Consider the following 17,967-nt stretch of genomic DNA (forward strand, 5'->3'; position numbering starts at 1 on the left):
AGAGCACAAGTCTTAGGAGGAGCAGCTGAGGGAACTGGGGTTGTTTAACCTGGAGAAAAGGAGGCTGAAGGGAGACCTTATCACTGTCTATAACTACCTGGAAGGAGGTTGTAGTGAGGTGGGTGTTGGTCTTTTCTCCCAAGTAACAAGCAGTAGGACAAGAGGAAATGGCCTCATGTTGTGCTAGGGAAGGTTTAGACTGGGTATTTGGAACAACTTCTTCACCAAAAGGATTGTCAAGCATTGGAACAAGCTGCCTGGTGAAGTGGTTGAGTCATCATCCCTGGAGGTATTTAAAAGTTGTGTAGCTGTGGTGGTGCTTAGGGTTGTGGTGGACTTGGCAGTGTTAGGTTAACAGTTGTACTCAATGATCTTAAAGGTCTTTTCAATGAAAATGATTCTGTGATTCTATGATAAAAGCTTTCCCCCTAGGCAGCTGGTGCAGCATAGGAGCACGTCCGCAAGGGGGGCTGCGCCATCTCCGTCCTGAGAGGTTTTGAAGACTGAGCTAGGGGAAACCAAGGCTGGCCTCACGCAGTGTTGGTAATAGTTTCTTTTTGAACAGGAGGTTGCGAAGAGATGTGCAGGCGTCCCTTCCAACTTGAGTTTTGCCCTCTTGGAGTTCTCCATGGTGGTGGTGTGAATGAAGGCTGTGTGCCTACGTGATCAGTGACTAACGGGCTTTTGAATTCTGTGTCGAGCAGCTGCTCAGGAGAGAGCAAGAAAAAGAATCGGTGTGGGAACAGGTGGGGTTTTTTAATAGAGTGCATGACTGAGAAATTCCTTGAAAAGTGGTCAGAGAACCTCATGAAAGGAACCATATTTATTGTGTAGCAGAAAGTATTTATTGTTTGTTAAACACTTAGGACCAGATCCGCTGCTGTGATCCAGCTAGTATACACTGCTCTGGCAACATAAAGTGTCTGTAAAACCAGCCTAATTGGCTGATTAATCTGGGTTTATAGCTTCTTTGTTTTGCTGGGCTGGTGAGGAACAGCCAGAAGAGAGAAGCTGCTGAAGTCCAAGTGTTTAAACTGATGATCTGTCTCTCTGTAGGCAAAACAGAAAGGCAGGGTTTACCATGCTGAGCTGTTGCCCCTGTTTCAGTAGAAAAGTAGAGTTCCCTGGGAGTGTGCAGTTCTCTGCATGTTTTACCCCTCATCAGCACTGAAACCTTGCATTTCTCACTGGGATTTCAAGAGAGGCTTAGCAAACAGCTTTGAGAGTTGCTACGATCCTTTCCAAAAGGTAATTTGATAGAAAAATCTTTGTTGGGAGCATGTAAGAAGATGCAGCCTTGTCAGCAGATCAAGACCAGTGAGCACTTCAGTTATAGGAGGTGTCACTGAGCAGAAATACTGGAAAAGGTCCTGCTTTTGGTGTATATAGGGACCTGCAGACATCAATACAGACAAAGTAACATGTTTAAGCGCTGTCATGAATAAATGTGAGCTCTCGAAGTGTTACTGGAAAGAGGATCTCACTATTGTTTTGACAGGGTACTTTGGTGCATCGTTTTTTATTGTCTGTCCAGGTTCCTGTCCCAGTCTCTTGTTCCCTCAACATTGCTGTGATTGCAATGACTGGCTTAGCTGGCGAGTGAGAGGGTTTGAATACAGCGTGTAGCTTCTGTGCTGGCAGGTTTATGCAACCTTGTGCTTGGGGGAATGGCATTGCTAGAAGAGACTGAGAGAGTCCTGCTTTGAATGTGAAATGTAAAAGATAAGAGGCAAAAAATTACTAGTGGTGTGGGAGATCTCAGTCCTGGTTGGTGCTGCCAGCACCTTCCTTCCTGCTGTCTGCTCTGCTTGCAGTCTGCACTGTAGCATGGTGCGGGTCATATGCAATGGAGAATGCTGCGAAAACTGGGGATGCCATTCAGAGCAACAAAACTGATTGCTTGAGTAATCCTTTTATCAGTGCCACTTCTTAAAAAAATGCTGCCAACTTGAGAGCAAGTGTAAAAATAAATGACTTGCATAAGGTACCTGTTACAGTGCTGGATGCTCAAGCGTTAGTATAACGGGAGTTTGGGGAGTCGATGAAGCATGTGCAAAACAGACCTGTTAAATGCGGGGCTGTCAGAGAACAGAACTGTTAGTGATGGATTTAGGAGAAGAGAACCTGCTTTTAGTGTGGATTGCTTTCTAAAAGAAAGTTTAAAAATAGTGAAAAAGTTCTGTGCTTTATTTTACACTGACCTTTAGCACTTGACAGAGATATAATGTACTGGTGTGCCTGACTAGGGAAAGGGGATTTTAAAAAGAAAAAAGGAAAAGATTAAACAGGAAAGCTACGCCAGTTTCTGGCAGGAGTCCTTGTATTACGATATGTTTTCACTTTAAGTGTCTTGCAACCATCTGTCTGGGGAGCCTGGGAAAAGATGCTATTGAGTATTGTACATCCTGCCTGGAAAACTTCTTGTTAACGCAGTTGAGTTTTATAGCAAAATTAAAAAATGATAAAATTATGCCTTTTATTCTGATGTTATTTAATAGATGTGCTTGCAACAGACATATGTGGGCTGCTATATATGTCATGTGCTTCATAATAACTGCGATGTGTGTGTTTGCTTATTTTTTGAAGAGAAGGACATGCCAAACAGACCTTTGAGAGTGCGCGCCCAGTCTCCAGATGGCAAGTTATCTTTTCGGTGGAAGCCACCTTATGGAGCAGGCTTCAGGGGTCCACGCAGCAGATCCCAAGGTTACCTCCGTGGGTATGGAGAGAGCAGCCGAAGGATGAGCTATGCTTCACTCCTGCAAGAGCGACAAAACCAGGAAGCAAGAAAACTAGGTGAGTCAGAATTCCCTGATAGCATCTAGCTGAGCTAGCATACTTCTGTAATCCCCTGCAGCTGCTAGGTGATCACAGATCACATGTTGTTGTAGCCATCAAAATGACTTCTTCCTATAAATGAAAATGCTCACTATAATTGCATTCTTAACATGTTCTTAACAGAAAAATATGATGACAAGGGTAGAAGGTGTAGCAAACTTGATGCTGCTTAAAGAGACACCATGTGCAAGTTATTCATTGATAGCAGAGGGAAGGGCTGGGGAGGAGAGCCATAGCTCAGATTCTCCTTACATGCAGTGGGACCACTCTGAAATCCATTGTCTCTTGTCCTCTTCTTACACTTTGTGTCCCTGTGTTACTTCAGGCCAGTGGAGAAGAAAATAATGCTTTAATTAAATGTATCCATGCTTACCATTAAAACTGTTTCGTGGGCTCCATAGTAGAGTGTTACACTTGGGTGCCCATATTCTCTCCAGTTTCTTCATGAGGTCGTGGTCACTAAGGGCTCCTGCGACAGTCAGGTTGGCCTCTTCTGTGCCCAGCACCCTGCTGTGCTGTGATGGTTTGCACTCATGCCCTAGCTCACCTGCCCTTGATTTAAAGGATTTCCTATCTAATGGTATCAGTGGAGTTTGCAACGTTTTATGTCCCCAGAGGCTGAGCATCTCCCTTTGCACTATTTGTGTCACTTGCCTGTGTTGTGGCTGACCTACCTCTGTCCTGCTGCCTGAGCTCCTCTTGCCTGAGTGGGTGCTAGGCCTGCACTTACAAGTCTTACTTTGCTCCTGAGTTGTTCCAGTGCATTTGCTCGAGGTTAGGCTTCTTTCTCAAAATCTCTCCTGTAGGCTGGAAGCTCATCCCACAGATAGTTTGGTCTTGGCTTACAGAACGGGTGATGATTCCAAAATTACACATGTCTGCCTGAATTCCTGGCTTTGCAATTTAAATGTCTATTTCCCCTTCTGCTTTGTGGGGTTTGTATTAAACACACATCTTTATCTCTGTTTCTCCAAAGAGAGGGAACTCCTCAGTCACCTTTCTCAGTCATTCCTCCTTTTCCTAACAGGAATCTCATACTAATTTCTCATCCCTTCTCTAGTATTCACTTTTTCGTCTTTCTATGCACCACTTGTGGAGGTGCCAAGACACTCTGATGTCTGTGCCAAGGTAACAGGGCCAAAATACATATGCGTGGGAGATGCTCTGCTGTTTGTTTGATGCCCAGCATGTACCACTGCTCTGCAGGTTGAGAACCTGTCCAGGCAGTACAGAAGTCAATGGAAATCTTGTCATGGACTTAGTGGGAGTTCAGTAATGAACTTAATCTTGATGAGAAATACTATATAACATGGTTAGGAGCACCTACTACTTGTTTTCATTACTTTTATACTATGTTTTTTTTAAAGAGGGAGAACAAATGTTATTTAAATAATCAAATTATCAGGAGATTAACTCAGTCTTAGAATACAGAACTTTGTCCAACTTTACCCTTCTTACTGCATGCATATTGAACTGACATAAATGCTGTGACTATAAATAAATTAACTTTCAAGTGAGCTTCTCCTTTTGTATCTCAAAAAAGAATAAAACAGAGTTCTGCCTGATAAAAACTAAAATTTTTTTTCAGTGAAAAAAGTTACAGGAAAGCCTCTGTTTTTTCTCCGATTATACAGCCTCTGAGTCAGTTCATGTGGTTTCGCTGCCATCAAGGAGCTCCCAAGGACGGAGCCAACCTGTCTATAGGTCATCTTTAACTAAAAGAAAAGTCACAGGTATGTTTCTTTCACATTTGTTTTCAATTCATGGAGACATTTGTATGCAATGAGGTAGCTTTGTGATTTTTAGACTGCAAGTCTTCTGGTGCTGGAGCTGCTAGGTTTTTTGCTGTGCATTAAAGAGCTTGGTGGATGTCTCCAGTTGCTTCTGTAATTCAAGCAGGATTAATAAATGATACAACTCTGCGATATGAGTTGGCTGGGTTTCTGTTGTTGGGATTTTTGTTTTGTTTTTCTTAATCTCCTCCTCTCTAGCTACTGGCAAATGTTATGCACTGCAAGAAGACTTGATTAAATCAAAGCCAGGACCTCCACAATAGTATGCCTTCTTGTCAGATCTTCACCCCCTTTTTTGAAGTGTTGATTTCCAGAAGCCTAAACCTGGTCAGCAAAAGTTTTCACTTTTTTTGGGGGGGAAAGAAGGCATTACGTACTGCTTCCAAGGTTAAAAAGGATGAGAGAGATTCTGAGTCATCTCCATGCCAGCGCTGCTTTCTCTCCCCCTCGCATTGCGATGAAAATGCTGTGGGGGTGACAGAGAGTTTTAGATATTTTGATGGTGATAGAGAACACCTTTGTCAGAACTGACAACTATGGTGTATTGAAATCCCACATCGCACCTTTTCTGGTGAGGTGATGCCATCCACTTCTCACACTCACTCTCTTTCTTTGGGTGCTCCCATTGCAAAACTTTGTGAATATGTCCCCTAAGCCACTTGTGGGTAGTAGATGGGTCCTCTCAGCCATTTTTTGTGCAGTAGCTGTTTGGCTTGGAAAACCTGGAATTGTCTGAGAACCCTCTGCATTAGAAACCTGTTTGGAAAAAGTGAAATGTGCTTCCCTGCTGTTTGCCTTTTGTGTGGGCAGTGCTTGGTTTCGGGGTAACATGCCACCTGCTGAAGAGAAGGGCAATCTTTCCCTGGACTTCAGTCATACATGACTAAGGTCACTGAAGAATGAAATTGCACTCCAGAGTTTACTGGCCTCTTTCTTTTCCTGAGACATTGATTTTTTTCCAGTGTTACTCTTCTGTAAAACTTGGGCTGGAAAGTTGTACCTTGTGCATTCTGTGCCTCTGGGAGACGGAAATAGTTGCTGTGACACTAATAGGAAAAGTAAATTCTTCATGAGGCTGTAGGTAGACTACACTGGAAAAACTCTGATGGACAGATAGAAAAAGGAGCCTCATCAAAATTAAAAACCTCAAAAAATCAAATTGACTTCACTTAATTTAAAGTTTTGTAAATGATTTGCAAAAGATATTCTGATACGTCAAAACAGCCAACTTCAATGATTTTATTTTTTTTCTTTCAAATTTTTTTTTAAATTTTTGTCTTATATACCATAAAAAATGAAGAGCTGAATTCAAACAACCTGTTTGAAGCACTCAGAAATGTAAAATATGCAGGAATTCTCTATGTGAAGAATTTTTGACAATCCTTGATTTTATTGCCCTCCAAAATGAAACCAAATTTTGAAATCTCAAAATTTTTCATAAGGCAAAATTTCTGCTCACCAGGCAGCTCTAGCAGTGAGTTTGCCAGAGACAGTGAATGTCGGTATGTTAATAAGACATTTGCTCTAGGTGACAGTTTGGGGACTGATAGAATAGTGAAGGGCTGTAGAATATATTAGTACTCTGGTCCTGTAAGCAAACAAATACCAAAAGAAATTATGTTTCCATGGAGTACCATCAGTAATCAATGTACTTGGTTTTCCACTACCACTGTATTTGTTATTCATCTTTGCTGTGTACATGTTATAACATCAGTTGAAGACAGTTACTGTTTTTTATGAGAACTCCGATGTTGTTATTGATATGCTATTTTGTTTTGCTATTTCAGAGGAGGAAGAGGTGGAGGTGGCACAAGACATAACTGTTCGAGTTATGTCCTCTCAATCTGTGCTCGTTGCTTGGACAGACCCACTGTATGAAAAACAGAAGGTTGCAGCAAATAGGTAATTAGCCCTGTTTTCTTTTCTGAATGCATGCTGAAGGTGAACTGCTGACAATGCACTGCTGATGGTTTTTGCATTTATTTAATTACAGTTGGCTATGAGAGTAATTGAATTTGCATATCCCTCCCTATGACAATGGCTGGTAGGGATGCTTCAGAGAAGTTAGAAACCTGATGTGGGTGGATGTGGGGTGATGTACCCTCCTTGATTCCTTGTGCTCTGGTCTCCAGTATTTAGAGGTCTGTGTAAGTGCTGGATGACTGGGGTTAGGATCCCTTCTGAAATGTCATCACCATCAGCTAGGGATATTTCCCTATTCAAATGCTGGTATATCACCACCGTCAGAAAATCTCCATGCGTGCATGGGAAAAGATGGGATGGGGGACACGGAACAAACAGCCCACAGAGGTGAGGTGTTGAGTTGGATTGTCAGAGAAGACTACAGCTTTGAGATGACCCTATGGCAGGTGAAGGAAGCATCACTGCAGTGGGAAAGATGTCCATCAGTGCCCCTGCATCAGCATGCTGCAGCAGTTGGAGACCAAAACAAACAGAGAAACGGCTGGAAACTGCCAAAGGTTTGAAAGTGCTGGACTCTGTTGCTCAGCCTGGGAACATTGAAGGGCTATGCAACCACACGCTAAAACACCCCGAGGGGCACAGCAGGAGAAGTGGTAATTTTAGATGCTTTCAGTTTCCTTGTGGATGCAGTAATCTGGGCAGACATGTGGGAACCGAGCTGCTGGTGCTGCACTGGGAATGAGGAGCTCCCAGCCGTCCGGCCTCGCTCATGGTGAGATGGTGGTGTGGAGCCCCCTGGGATGCCTGGCTTGTTTTGGAAAGCCCTGTGGCTTCCCCCCAGGGCAGGGAGTGTTTTGAGTAAGAGGCTGAAAAGAGTGGTCTGTCCCTTGGGGTGAAAGCAATCAGACTCGGTTAGAGGAAGGCACAAATGTTTGCTTAAAAGATGCTGGCTCTTGGTGATGGTGGTACTTTGTTGTTTGCATTTGGGGAGAGCAGCCCTGTTCCTCTCTGGTTCTGCTAATGCTAGGTTTTGACATCTGAATTTTTTATCTTTGTGTGTTTCTGATCCCAGGCAATACAATGTTCGCTATCGGGAAAAGGGAGAATCAGCAAGGTGGGATTACAAGCAGGTGTCTAACCGACGGGCGCTGGTGGAGAATCTGGTGCCAGACACCATGTACGAGTTTGCCGTCCAAATCTTGGAGGGAGAAAAGGAAGGCAAATGGAGCGTGTCTGTTTACCAACGGACCCCAGAGGCAGGTATGTATTCAAAACATCCTTGGCATAACACGACTCTTACAGTTTGAGCTGTGAAATAAGGCTGACTTGTGGGAAATCCAGAATAAGTGGTTGCCTGGGGCAGCAGAGGGTTGGGAACGTAGGAAAATCCTCTGTGCTGCTGCCTTGCCTCCCTGCAGCAGTGCTCTGGGACCTGCTCTTGTGGTACAAGAACAGCTGCTCTTGTGGCATGGTGAGAACAGGGGGAGATGGTTTGGGTATTTCGGGGAGATGGGTCAGTACCTTGAACCCATGCAGCTGGGTGTGCCCCTTGCTTTGGGAGGAGCAGCCTGGCTGCTGTTCTTCTCTGTGGACAGGAAATTTAAATTCTGCCTTCACCACTGAGAATCTGTGTCGCTCCTTTGATACAGGGAAGTGGTGCATAACAACTGAATTACCATGTCGTTCCAGCTAAACCACAGCAGCAGTCTCATGCAGGCAGCCTGTTCCTAAACTTACGGAACAAAATTTCAACACAGGAGTCTGATAGAGAGATGTAATACAGGCACACATGGACCTGAGCCGTATGTGCTCTTCACATTTATCTTTGAAAAGGCTGTGTAGGAATTTCTGCTATGAGAAGAAGGACCAAAAGGTGTATGCTAAGTCAGCTGTTTTCACTTGCCTCTTCTACGTATGGCTGTTTCACAGCTCCTGCCAGTGCACCTGAAAATTTGGATGTTTGGCCACTAAAGGGGAAGCCAACCTCTGTAGCAGCATCTTGGGATGCTCTCCCAGAGAGTGAAGGAAAAGTCAAAGGTAAGTCGCCACGGTCAGTTTTTAACCGCCTCAAAGAGCTGGTCTTGAGACTAGACCACCACTCCGCAGCAAGCTGGAACCACTGACTCTGCTGGGATTTTTTTCTCTTGTTAATGGCTTATACCCAAGCAAGATTTTCTTGTTTCCAGCCCAGCGTCTCCACACCGCCACTGGGAAGCCATCGTCACCATGCACCTGGGATGTTGCAGAGCTTCCTGGGGTGTCACATGTGCACGCTTATCTCTTCTTCTGTTAATGAGCAGGTGTAAACAGAACTCAGGAAGGAAGTTTCCCAAAGGATTTGTAACAATTAGGTGAAGAAGAAAAAGTTGGTTAGTTGCCAGGAAAGCGTGTGGGTTTATGTTGTGCTTTATTTCTAGTTTATCACGGAAGGAAATCCTCATCTTAAGAAGCAAGTGCAAATAGTGATTTCAACAGATATCACACATAAGCCTTGTGTACTGTAGTATTATTGTACATGGTCATAAAGCTAACTTGTCAGTGGCTACTTATTTGCACAGGACATTAAAAAAAGCTTTATTGGATTTTTTTTTTCCTTTTTCCCCCCTGAAAATGAACTGGCTGATTTTTTTGGCAGCTCTCATTCTCCAGTGGTTGATGGGATTGTGTTCTCAAGTTACAGAAGTTTCTGGAGGTGCCTTATCAGCACTATAGCATCTCAGAATTTAAAAAAAACCCTTTGGCCTGGAGGGAAGTGCACCGTGTCTGCATACAAGACCTACTTTATGTGTTCTTCAGGGCAGTGGTAGAATTCCTTCCTCTTTGAAGTCAGTGGGAGTCTTGCCAATTTCTTCAATGGAGCTGCAATTGTGTCCAAGAATTATTATTTCTTAAAGTAGGGTCATGCAGGGACATTATCTGAAATTTCAAATCTGCTCCTAATTTTGAGCAGTCTGTAGCCCTTTGTGCATTTTTGTCTGCTGATCTTTAGATTGTTCATCCAAGGCAATAATTTTATAGATACCTGATATTCAAGGGCTGAACACTTATATGTGTTCATTGTTTTTCTTGAGTATGAAGTATTACAGGAGAGGTCTTATTTTTAAACTAAATAAATGACAAAAATTTTATTTATACTGGCTAAATGAAATCACTGAATTAGCACTTCATAGTTGTTTTCATAGCATATGGTAATCAGGAATTTTTGTCTTTTAGTCCTTTTGTTTTTCAACCCTGTCTTTTTATATATTTATACCACATATTAAAGTAATGGGAGAAAATGCCCTCTAGTAGTCTTTTGAGAGTTACCAGAAGTTACACCAGTGCCTCTGCTATTAAAGCAATTCCTGTGTATCTTAAAACAAACAAAAAATCCTAATCCAAAGCTTACCATGCCTTCTAATACATTGATTTTTGTTTTCAACTGAGTATTAAATGCATTTGCATATAAAATACTGATTTTTTTTCTCAATTTTGATTATCTATCCATGGCTTATTTCTTAACACAATGAATATGGGCTCATTTTCAGAAAAAAAAAAACAAAAACGTTTTTAAAAGTATTACTATGTTCTAGAATTTTCCCATTGTGGCACTGTGACTCCTCAAGTGTTATTGTGTTTCTTTGTGTAGAGAGGCAAAACTGTCAGCCTTTGGAATTTTATTTTCAAAACCCCGTTTTGGTCCAATACCTGTGCCTCTTACAGAGGATTGAAAAGAAAAGGAAGCCTGTGCAAGGCCGAAATCTTACCTGTACTCCTTGGGAGTTTAATGGGAAGACTCCTCTTCATGCCTACAATTATTCCTATAGGGGTGGAATTTCTCTCAATACAGAAAGCTAATATGAAGCACAGGTACCACAGTAATCCTAAACTGGAAAGTGAGGGCCGGACAAGTTTCTTAAGTGTCAATATGACCTTGCTTTGCTCTCTCGGCAGTGGTGGTTAGCCCTGGCTATAGTTAAGCACAGTGTATTAGATTTTGATTTTGTTGGACAGGGGTGCTATTGCCACCATTTGGCAATATACCATGCTGTTATTTCCTGGTAGAAGTATCTTTTCTGAATAAGAACCTCAGTCATCCAGGCATGAATTTTACCTACTGGCCTGTAGATTACAGCTAAAACCCCTCTAAGCAAAGACTCAGCTGGAAACACTTATATTTGACTGCAGTAATATTGTTTCCAAGATTAAAGTAAGTGACTTGGTGTTTTCATGGGGATGCCCCTGCTGAGGAATGAGTATATGGCCTTTGGAGCTGATAGACTTTCACCACGGTGGACTGTCAGAACTGCTTTTGCATGACTAGGGTCAAAAAGTACAGTACAATTATAGCCGTGTCAAGTCTCTGTTGGAAATGTAAGATAAGAAATTAATTAATAGTAATGAACAGTGTCACCTGAATTTAATACTAATGTCTTGAATGATAATGATGTGAATACACCATTTTATGCTTCAAAATAATTTCTGTGTGAAAGAAAGTTTTTTAACATTCTTATTTTCTGTGGACATAGCTACAGTCAGCAACACAATTGTGTGTTGTCCACCATTGTGAGCAAGTTATGTTTTGTAATAATATTCTTGGGATCATGTGTTGTTGATAGCAAATCTGATAGCTAATCAGTAAGTTCAAAATATCTCTTTCTCTTGGGAAGTCTAAAATCCGCTCATGGTTCATCAGCTGTAACCACACAGGTATTCTGATTGTAGCAATCCTCCCTACCTAACATTTTGCAGTCTGAAAGATTTCCACAAGTAGTAGGACAGTGCATGTTTTCTTGACAGTGTTCAAACATGTTTTCTCTTTGTAGGTTTCCTCTGTTATTTCTGATTTAGGGCAGTTAATTTTTTCAGAGTATTCATTTCAGAGGACTCATTCAGAGGACAAAAAAAGGTCTCCTGGTGCAGCATACCAAATCATGCAATAGTTGGTGCTGTAACTTTATCCTGTCCCCGACACTTTCTCTGGAAGTGCACATGGCTGTCATCCAGCTCCTCTTGGTGATACTTCACTCTAATGGACATTGTTGCTTTATGTATTTTTACAAAGGTATAGCTAACATATTTTGTCTCAGTCATTAGGTCATTGATGTGATTTGGTTTTGTCTGTTAAGACGAACAAATGTTCAACTTACCTACATACCTATGTATATATCTCTCTCTCATGTCTTTATACTCCAGCTGTTGACTCGGCGTGCATTGCTAGTGTATTAATTTTAGTAATGCACGTTCTAATTCATCCTACCCATACAGTCTGTCCGCTGGAAACAGGACTGTTTTCAGTTTCCTCCTTCCAACCGTCTGCCAAATCATTTCAGAATACATTCTTTCATACGCCCCGGCTCTCAAACCATTTGGAGCAAAGTCCATCACCTACTCTGGAGCTACAACATCAGCCATAATAGATGGTCTGCAGGCCGGGGAGCGCTATATTTTCAAAATTCGTGCAGCAAACAGGAGGGGACCTGGTCCTCAGTCTAAAGCCTTCAGTGTCGCCATCCCAGCAGGTGAGCACCAAGCCGTGTACCAATTCTATAGTCCACCCATTCTTGCCTCAGTCCCAGTTATGTTAATTTTTACTGACTTAGCTTCCTTTGCACTGCATCTAACCTGTGGGATTTTACTTCCTTAATACTGTTTCTGTTAGCTCTTTCATCATGATATTGTCCAAAGAGATTCTTGTAGGTAAGCATTTATCACTCTGCAGCATGTATAAGGATATTTTATGGACATTTTAACATCTTAAATAAATGCATATTATACTCTATTTCCTGCATGAAAACACTTGTGTGCTCTTGTTATCCAAAGCCTAAAGGATACAGTGCTTCGGGTCTTTGGTTGCACTATTCCTGATAACTCCCAGTCTTGAAAGACACTTAGAGTGGCTTACTCAGATACTATTCCTTGCTTTTGCTTCTTGTTGAAGAGATGCTGTTGTGGGAACAGCAGATTTGCTGAGTTAACTAAAAATGTGGGCCACAGCCTCAGATGGGATAATGCAGCACCATGCCTCAATATGACCAAGCTCTGCTGAAGATTTGATTCCACTGATAGGATGATGCAGTCCCTGCTTTTAGATATTTGATTTTAATTGCTCTAAGTTTTACCCAAGCTACAGTAATTCCACACAGGTACTTTCCTACAACACAAAACTTACTCAGCCAGACTCCAGAGACTGGCTAATACAGAAATAATTGTTGTCTCATACTTTCATAAATTGTTTTGTTCTTGCTATCTGGCTGGTTTCTTTGCTTGGTGTGTTTTTTGTGCTTCTTGTATTGTTGTGAATAAATGTTTTGGTTTTTTTTCCCCCAGCTGCTCATGAGGAGTCAGTTGCTCAGCAACAAACAAGTATTCAAGATAATTCAGAGGCTAAAAAAACTGTGACTGCTGCCTCATCTCCTTCTCAAACTTCTGTTTCTTCAAAAGTCCAGCCATCACTTTCCTCCAAGCAGTCATCTGTTCGTTTGCCTAATGTTAGTGATAAGAAGAGTCTTCTTTCTGAATATAAGAATAAAGTCTTGACTCGAGGAGTTCTAAGTAAATCTCAGTTGCCTTCTAGAAATACAGGAGAACTGGAACCTGATCTCCAATCCACTGAGGTGACAGATGATCGTGATTCCTCCCAAGAAACTCCAACGATGCCACCAAAAGCCCAGGATCAGAGGAGGAATGTTAGACCCTTGTCCCTTAGTCGGCCAGTCCACCCTGTCCTTGCCTCAGGGAGGACCTCTGTTCGAACCCACACATCAGAGGTGTCACAGCAGATGAGCACAGAGAAACATGAGCCACCATCGTCAGCACAACACTCTTCTGCCTTATCTGGTCCCAAATATACAGATAATGAAACAAAGCAACTGAGGCAAAGCAGCCCTAATGTGCCTTCTAAAACCTCTTCCCATACTCTGCCTGTCAAAAATAATGATCTTGTAGGTAGTGTGGAAAGAAAGCCAGACACCATGCCAGTGAAAGTGTCTTCTAAAACTTCAGAACCTAGCCGCCTGGCTTTGCCATCAAATCAGCAGTCTGCTATCTCTCATGAGGTTGTCCAAAGCCATCCTAGTAGGTCTGGGTCTCTAGGTCATTCACATCAACCCTCTTCCAAATCAGCAGATTCGCATGCTCATGATAGCCATAATGAGTTTGGCAGTGAGGAAGCAGAAGACAGAGGAGGACAGACCAGTTCTAGGTCACAACAAACGAGGCTTCCCTCAGGCTCCAGTTCTCGCACGTTGAAGGATTCAAAATTAGCTGCAGTGGCAGTCTCATCAAGGTCTGCTGTTTCTGGTCACACTCGCTCCTCCACCAGTGCCAAATCTGACAGAAAGGATGTTGATAAGAATTACAGGGAGGACTCACAAAATGGAAACCCCTTATTTCCTTCTCTACCCTCTTCCAGGCAGTCTTCTTCAGCAATCTATTCCAAGAGAAGAAATCCTCAGGTCGATTCTGATTCTCACCTCAGAGACACACACAGTGAAAAGTCATCCCACTCTGACTCAGAAGAACAACAAAGTCAAGCAGCTGCTCCAGAAAAGCATACTCTTTTGCAGTCTTCTCTTTCCAAACATAAGTCTGAAGAGCAGGACAGTCGAGAGGTAAAAGAAATGCTCTCTCAATCAAAACCAAGTGTATCTTTACCTAAAAAGACACTCCCCTCTCGTCTTCCATTGGAGAAGACCTCTCACTCAGAGCCTCCACAAAGGGCACAAACCAGTCCTTCCTTACTGCATTCAAGGGGCCGTCGGCTCCCATCTCACGTCTCATCCCAGAGTAACGAAGAATTGCAGGAAGGTGATGATGGGGATATAACAGAAGGGAGTGACAGAGCAAGCAGCCAATCTGTGTTTCCTAAAAAGATGTCCTCTTCTAGGGGATTACCTGCATCTTTCTCTCAGGGAAGCTCAAGTTCATCTCTATCAAAGCAACAGCAGCCAGGTTCTCAGGTACCTTCCTACAAACCAAAACTTACTCAGCCATCCTCCAGTTCTGCCAGTGATACAGCAAAAGACAACCGGTATAATCCAAGGTTGTCATCCACTTCTTCGAGACAAGCTCGTCCTTCATTACCTGCTCGCTCAAGGGTCACTACAAGAACAGAATCCCAAACAGACAAAAAATATAGCCTATTGCCCTCAAAAATGTCCAAAGCTGAACTTCCTCAAAAAGTTCCTTCGTCCTCTTCATCTAAATCTCACCAGTCAGTTTCTGATGAAGAGGATGATTATTACAGTGAATATGATCAGAAAGAAATGGAAGAGAAACCCTCATCCTTGGCAGCAAAATGGTCCCCTTCTGTTTCTAGAGGTAACAAGAACACATACGATGACACTACTAGCAATAAAAGGAAATCTATGGACACTCTTCTACCTCACAAAGTAAGCTCTGAAGAGGAGGAGAAGGAAAAAACCCCAGCATTAAAAATATCTTCTCCTGAGTCACCAGGAAGTTCTGCCATAGCATCACGGATTACTCAGTCCTCTAACAAACATACCCCGTCTAAACCAAGCTTTGTCTGGCCACGTTCTTCTGCATCTACCGTGACACACACTGTTTCTCCAACAGTTTCTTCTTCCACTCTGTCCCCTCGCCAGCGACTGTTGAACTCGAGGCTACGGAACCCTTCCCAACGGCAATTTGTTAGACCTCCTTATAGGCAAGGTATCTTGTTTTTGTTGTAGTAATCTCACTGGACTGTGTTTTTCCTAAGATCAGCAGTTAGATGAAAAGCCCTCCATCAGAATGCACTTTCAGTTATTTAGTAGAATGTATTACTTTTTATTTTGGTGGTTTTCAGGGAGCCCAGTTCTTGAGGACATGGGCTAATTGGTTAATGTGGTGCCACAGTCCTTTGGTCCTGTGGTCTGATCCTCACAGAATCCCATGATCCACAGAGGAGATGACAGAGATAGGCGCTAAATTGGAAAAAGGATTATGTTCCTTATTGAGCAACGACTTCACTGAATGCTCACTGAAAGTACATGTGTACATATGACAACTTCTCGGGTATATTGCTCTTCATCGTATGGATTACTAAAAGCTTTTGTAGGTTATACCCACAAAGTGCTACTTTGACCACACCTAGGTAGTAAGGTGTTTCTTCATCATGTCCTGTCATTCTGTTTTCTTTAATTAATTTTTAAGCCTTTTTACTTTTTTCTCCTCTTTTTTCTAAGTGACAGCTCAGGGTTTCACATTCCTGTTGAGGACTGCTCACATCACAGTCAGGCCATCTAATACCTTTATGGCTCTGATTTACTCCAAATATTAGAGGCTTTCTTTCTGGCAGAATATCTGCTGACCCTGAGTGGTAGAACAGAGGGTCCACTACACATCAAGGTGTGTCACGTATTGATTTCCCATGTCACCTATGGAGAATCCCAGTCTCAGTGACTTTGCTAGGTAGAAATAATTTTTCTCCCTCCGATGCATGGACATCCAAAATAGCATTGAGTGACCTGAGTGTTTTAGTAAATACCTTCTATGCTATATGTAGATGACAATGTTTTGTTCAGTGTGGCTGGACTATTGTATTTGCTATGTTTTAGGCAGATTCAGTGTTGTGTAGAGGTCTACCAGCTTGCAGACCTTTAAGGTAGGAGTGGACCTTAAATAATAACATGGATTATGAGATGCATGGCATGAAAGAATAATATATTTCTCTGTGGAGGTTGTGTACCAGCTTACTGCTAGCCATGCAATTGGGAAGTTAATAGCTGAGGAGTGTTCAACTAGTGTATTTTTTTTTTTTCAGTTAATATATGTATATATTTTCATATATTTTTCTGGAGGCATGTCTCTGAGCTAGGATTTGAAAACTTCTGCCCTTTTTGCCCTGGGGGGCCTGCAACTCAGTGCCACTCCTTCTCCACTTCTGAGCCGAGTGTGCCTCTATGTAGCAGTGTTTTTTCAGCAAGAGAAGGAGAGTCCTTCCTTTTACAGGTTTAAATAAAAAAAAAAAAGATAATTCTCATCTCCTCTCCTGCAGTTAATCACTACAGCTTTATATAAGGATAGGATTGAACAAGTTGTGTTTAATAATGGTTTCTTCCCTCTTCCCACTCCTTAAATGTTTACAAAGATCACAAACATTTTGATGACTGTAGTGCCATCTAGAAATGTTGCCTTGCTTTCTTAAAAAACCAAGAGGGAATAAAGAGACCAAATAAACATGGTAGAAACAAACCATGAGTGTTTAATCTCTTCAGGAGAAACCATTTCAGATGCTTGTGTCAGCTGTGGGGATCTGACAGTGTCACAACTGTTCCAAGCAGAAATTAAATGCCTGTTTTGCCAAGTGTGGTGAGGGTTCTTTCTGTGCTCGTTTATGTCCAGATCAGTCTGAAAATGCATTTCTTTGAATTTTAAAATGTGGTTTGTAAGTTGTACAACTTTCTTCAGAATAGTATTTTCTTCTCCATTTCAGGTTACAACAGCAGACCTAATCTTACAATGAAAAATGGAAATGGAAATGGAAAAATAATACCTGGTAATAATGGAAAACCAAGTGGACAGAGAGTAATCAATGGCCCTCAAGGAACAAAGTGGGTAGGGTGACCTTCTCTCCAAATTCAAGATGCTTTAGCCTTTTATTGTACTTACATTTTTATTAAGAAAAGAAAGGAGAAAAGTGTCCTCAGTCAATGAAGCTGTAAAGTGAGGTTATACTTAGTGATCTGGTTTCCACTGTTTCATTGAAATCAAATGTGAAATTTTGCATTTCATTATTTGAACATTTTAAATGTCTGATTTAAAGCCTGATGGCTTGAATTTCAACTATAGCATTGCTCCCATGACTTTAGTGAAACATTTTTTTCCTCAAAGTCAGTGGGACTTACACTCCCCAGTGACGCAGGGCTTGTCTGCCGTGCAGTGTTAGTGGGGACTACCTGGGATAGCTGCTGTGAAAGACATGTTCAGCAATGCTTCTCCCAGACTCACACTCCAGGTTGAAGCTCGTGAACAAAAGTATTGAAATGTAAAGTTACTCTGTTAAGTGTCACAGTGCTGCAAATGTACATACATAGGTATCTTGTACATTTGTACAGACATGTTTCCAGTGATATTTTCAGACAATCTCAGACACCATTGATAGGAAAGCCCCACTAGGTGTCTACATGCCAAGACCTTGTCTTTTAAAATCCTTTGCAGTGAGTTTGCAGTGAGTTTATAACGGACCAATGCAGGGAAGGAACTAGTGTTTCCTGTGTGTTCATCCAAATGCTGAGCAGGAGGAGACTGTGACCATCCTCCCTGGCACCTTACAGGATGATATTTGATGAGCTGGTCACACACAGTATGACACATAAAGACATTTATTTTATGGCCTCTTCAATCTCACTGTTTGCATTCGAGGAACATAAAAAGGTTCGTCAGGTATGTCACATTCAAGGGAGGCATTTCAAAAAAGCATACCCAA

The 17,967-nt window shown here is 42.1% G+C and overlaps 1 protein-coding gene across 1 annotated transcript in view; it reads left to right on the forward strand.

The window, feature by feature from the left end:
* Positions 1–2,594: 2,594 nt before the first annotated feature.
* Positions 2,595–17,967, forward strand: part of FNDC1 (fibronectin type III domain containing 1) — a 44,516-nt gene continuing 29,143 nt past the window's right edge. The window contains exons 1-8 of the mRNA XM_074924763.1: positions 2,595–2,796; positions 4,473–4,571; positions 6,419–6,533; positions 7,627–7,814; positions 8,484–8,591; positions 11,867–12,055; positions 12,864–15,209; positions 16,975–17,096. Of these exons, the coding sequence (XP_074780864.1) occupies positions 2,595–2,796; positions 4,473–4,571; positions 6,419–6,533; positions 7,627–7,814; positions 8,484–8,591; positions 11,867–12,055; positions 12,864–15,209; positions 16,975–17,096 (3,369 nt within the window). The remainder of the gene's footprint in view (positions 2,797–4,472; positions 4,572–6,418; positions 6,534–7,626; positions 7,815–8,483; positions 8,592–11,866; positions 12,056–12,863; positions 15,210–16,974; positions 17,097–17,967) is intronic.

Source organism: Athene noctua, chromosome 1 (assembly GCF_965140245.1).
Source record: "Athene noctua chromosome 1, bAthNoc1.hap1.1, whole genome shotgun sequence".
NCBI classification, from domain to species: Eukaryota; Metazoa; Chordata; class Aves; order Strigiformes; family Strigidae; genus Athene; species Athene noctua.